Below are 3,959 nucleotides of genomic sequence, written 5' to 3'. Positions count from 1 at the left end.
AAATAATTCATAATTTCTGCCTTTTAAACAAAAAAAACTTAATTTATATATATTAAATTTATATAAAACCTATATATAATTTGAAATAAGTGAGGTTTGTTGGCCGTGAATTCCAAGAGTAAGTGTAAAACCTATTATTAAGCCAGCTGCGCCAAAAGCTGGAAAAAGTGGCAAATACTTCAGAAAAAGCGACATAGAGAAAAATGCAACAAAAGTATTTTTCAATTTTGACCTGGAAAGACAAGTTCATGTTTGACGGGACGACAACACAAGGGTTAAACAATAGCACTCCATATCAATCCATACTCCTCGTATCACGTATTCTTCAGTGTCAATCACTTAACCCTGTAACCTTTTCTTTTTTTGGCTAACCTGAAAGTCAGTTTTGTAAGAATTCTCCTTTAATTATCTGTCAGTGTCATCGCACCTTTTTGTTCTTGATTCTATTTGAGCCTTTCAGGACTAAAAGGGGAGTGTTTGCTGTTTTCATGATTCACTACATGAGTAAATAAACTACAGCTGAGAAGAGTTTGAGAATGTCTTAAATATTGTCCTGTCAACTTTTTATTGCATTGAGAATTAAAGTTGCTGCATGTGGTACTTTAACGTAGGATTAAAAAATACACAGTTAAGATATTTAATAAGCAAAACATTGGTACATTTTTGCACTTTAAACAACAGGTTACAAATAGATTCATACTTTGATTGGTATTTAAATACAAAGCAGGATGAATGTTTATTTCTACAAATGCATGAGGACAACATGCTAAACATTATTAAACCGATATTACACAACAGAAACTGTGTGATGCCAGATAATGTTGCGATACTAAGAACAGTTGTGGCGTAAGTTCATAGTTTTCTTTGAAAATTACATCAACACTTGTTTTCAGAGTTTGAAGCCATTTCATTTTGACGAGAAGAATTAGGCTAAACGTTTGCTTAAGATCTGATGCTCATTGGCTCGCTGTCACCCTCATTTGACTTAAGACGGAAGGCCAGAAAACATGCAGAGAAATATAATCTGTCTTGCTTTGCAAACTTTGAATCATCTGATCATTCATTTAGGGGTATTGTAGCTTACTTTATGTAATGGACCCCCACATGTTGACACTGAATATAGCAGCAATGAACTAAACTTAGTTTAGTGCACAGTTTTTTTGTTTTTTATTTAAATTGCAAAGAACAAGACATTTTGGCACAAGAAGAGCTCTCTTTTTTTATATTGGTTCAAACTGATTGTAAATATTTAGTGTTGAAATCTAAAATTAAAATATTCCCAACCCTTGAAATGTTCACAAAGTATCCTCACACCAAACACATTCAGGCATTTTTTCTTCTTCCTTGTCCTTCTTGTTATCTTTTATTGACACAAACCTTGGCGCAGAAACCTTTTCCTACGGTCGTTGAAGATCAGGTGCGGGACTGCAGCACCAGCCGCTGGACTGTGTCCGACAGGTGGCTCATGTCCGCCTGCTGAGCCTGCTGTTTGATGGACTCCAGGGTCCGAACCTGCAGGGACGAGACAGGAAATGACAGACTGTAATTTCCCATTTCATGATCAATAAATGTCTTAATCTGAACCAAGTACAGCACCCATTTAACTGGAGATGTTTCTGACACTGTTATTGGGAAAGCCTCCTACTGGAGTTTATGCAGCGATCTGATATCACATTTTTTAAGATTAATTTTTGGGCACTTTAATATTTATTAATATAGGACAGCTGAAGACATAAAAGGGGTCGGAGGGCGGAGTCAAACTTGTGGCCGCTGCGTCGAGTTGTAAACCTCTATGGGCACTTGCTCTACCAGCTTTTTGTTAGTTTTTTCCAGCATTTTACTTACTTTTTTCAACATTCTTTTGATCAATTTTCAGAATGCTATAAAATTGAATTCAACACCCAAATTCTATGGAAGTAATGAACTAAACATTTATTTTACTTGTACAGGAAACTAACCATCCACGTTATTTCTTTTTAGTTGAAATAAACCCAAATATTTCTAAAAATGGGTCAAATTTGACCCGAGGACAACAGGAGGGTTAAAGAAGTTAATTTAGTTTCTTTTTCCATTATAGCTCACTGTTAAACTAGATAATGAAAGATAGTTCTAGGACGTTAGTTTTTGTTTGTTTGTCTCACAAAGAGTTTAACCCAAGCCAGGCCGAAAAACATATCACTTCTATACAGGGATAGCGGTTCAAACATTACAAAATATACAAAGTATTTTTCAAAACACAGGTATTGGATTGTATTCGGAATTGGCAGATTTGCAAGTTTAGGTATCGGTATCTGGTAAGAAAAATGGTCTTGGACCATCTCTACATTTAACCCTTAGAGGACGAACCTCCCACCCAGCGGCCGCAGGAGATTATTGTTTACATGATCTAACATAACAGCTAGAGCAGCTTTGCTTTGCTAAGGCTTTTTGTCTTACACGTCATGACATCATGTCACGTGACGTCCGGTGCCATGAGATCAAACACACCTTTACACTGCATATGAATATATACAAAAATGCATGTGCTTCAAATAACTTATGGAGTGTTAAGATATATTTTGTTCACATTTCTACATTTAAAATAACTTGTTGTTTTCATTTAGTAGTCAGCTAAGGTTATAAAAATTTAAGGGATATAAAGCAACTGAAAATGCCCCAAAGAATTGCTGCTGATCTGGGTGCAGCTGCTTGAGAACTCACCGAGACGCGGGTCTCACAGTATCCGTGTTTGTGGCTGAGGTTCCACAGGTTGACGGCCAGCTGGCTCAGCTTGTTGTTCCTCAGGTCGCCGTGAGCCAGCAGTACGGCGAACAGGGAGAAGGCCAGAGCGCCCTGGCGCCGCGTGCTCTGCTGCAAGCGGGCCAGAAGAAGGGGGGGTGTTTTAGTTAATAGCAGGGCCACACGAAACCTGCAGACGTTTAATCCAGCAGAATCTTCTGCAAAACTTTCCGCAGAATTTAAACAAACTTAAAAAAAAAAAAAAAACTCAGAATGTTAACACATCTCCACCCCAGACTAAAAAAAAACAGCTTTTCTCTCTGGATGACCGCTTGAAAACAATATCTGCGGATTCCGTTTGGGTGGTTGGGTTGTTATAAGATCAAAATTAGCTTCTAGTGCTACATGAGAAAATCAAAACACTGCAGTGTTGCTGGTGGCAGCGAGCAGTGTGTGTGTGTGTGTGTGTGTGTGAGGTGTGTCTCACCTCGTCCCGGCCGAGTGCCTTCAGATGGTCAAGCACCTGTCCAATCAGAGTCTCGCTCAGCTTGTTGATCTCCAATAGGAACTTGGGGTCTCCTCCATAAAGAGTCTCATTGGAGTCCACTGAGACCAGGGAAAGAGAAAAAAAAATCAATTTAGATGGAAAAATGCTCACATAAAACCTGTCTATGAACCACAAGTAGATCCTCTTGTCATGAAGAGCAAACGTAACTGTTGCAGTGTTTGTTTGTTTTTTACCATTTAAAACAGGGTATTCTAAATGTATACAGAATTTAACCTCTGTTGGATTAGGGACTTCTGTCTGAAATGAAAACAAGGGCTCAGAAAAAAAATTATGTTGTCACCTGGATTTATCTTTAAGAAAACATGGGCAGTGTTGAAGAAAATTAGGTCATTTTTAGTTAGACCATCATTTAGTTGGACCGTCATTTATTTTTCAACAGGACCTGAACCCAATCAAGATGGTTTTGGGTGAGCTGGACCACAGAGTGAAGGCTAAAGGGCCAACAAGTGCTATCCATGTCTGGGAACTCCTTCAAGACTGTTGGGAAACCATGTCAGGTGACTACCTCTTGAAGCTCATCAAGAGAATGCCAAGAGTGTGCAAAGCAGTAATCAGAGCAAAGGGTGACTACTTTAAAGAAACTAGAATATAAGATATGTTTTTGTTAAGTACATAATTCCATATGTGTTCATTCATAATTTTGATCCCTTCAGTGATAATCTACAATGTAAAT

The 3,959-nt window shown here is 38.1% G+C and overlaps 1 protein-coding gene across 1 annotated transcript in view; it reads right to left on the bottom strand.

Annotated features, from left to right (window-relative positions):
* Nucleotides 1-440: 440 nt before the first annotated feature.
* Nucleotides 441-3,959, bottom strand: part of LOC116671801 (VPS35 endosomal protein sorting factor-like) — a 35,401-nt gene continuing 31,882 nt past the window's right edge. The window contains 3 exon segments of the mRNA XM_032503275.1: nucleotides 441-1,512; nucleotides 2,701-2,850; nucleotides 3,206-3,324. Of these exon segments, the coding sequence (XP_032359166.1) occupies nucleotides 1,414-1,512; nucleotides 2,701-2,850; nucleotides 3,206-3,324 (368 nt within the window). The 3' untranslated portion in view covers nucleotides 441-1,413.

The sequence above is a fragment of the Etheostoma spectabile genome, chromosome 21, assembly GCF_008692095.1.
Source record: "Etheostoma spectabile isolate EspeVRDwgs_2016 chromosome 21, UIUC_Espe_1.0, whole genome shotgun sequence".
Lineage (NCBI taxonomy): Eukaryota > Metazoa > Chordata > Actinopteri > Perciformes > Percidae > Etheostoma > Etheostoma spectabile.
This window is presented reverse-complemented; position numbering and strand designations above follow the sequence as displayed.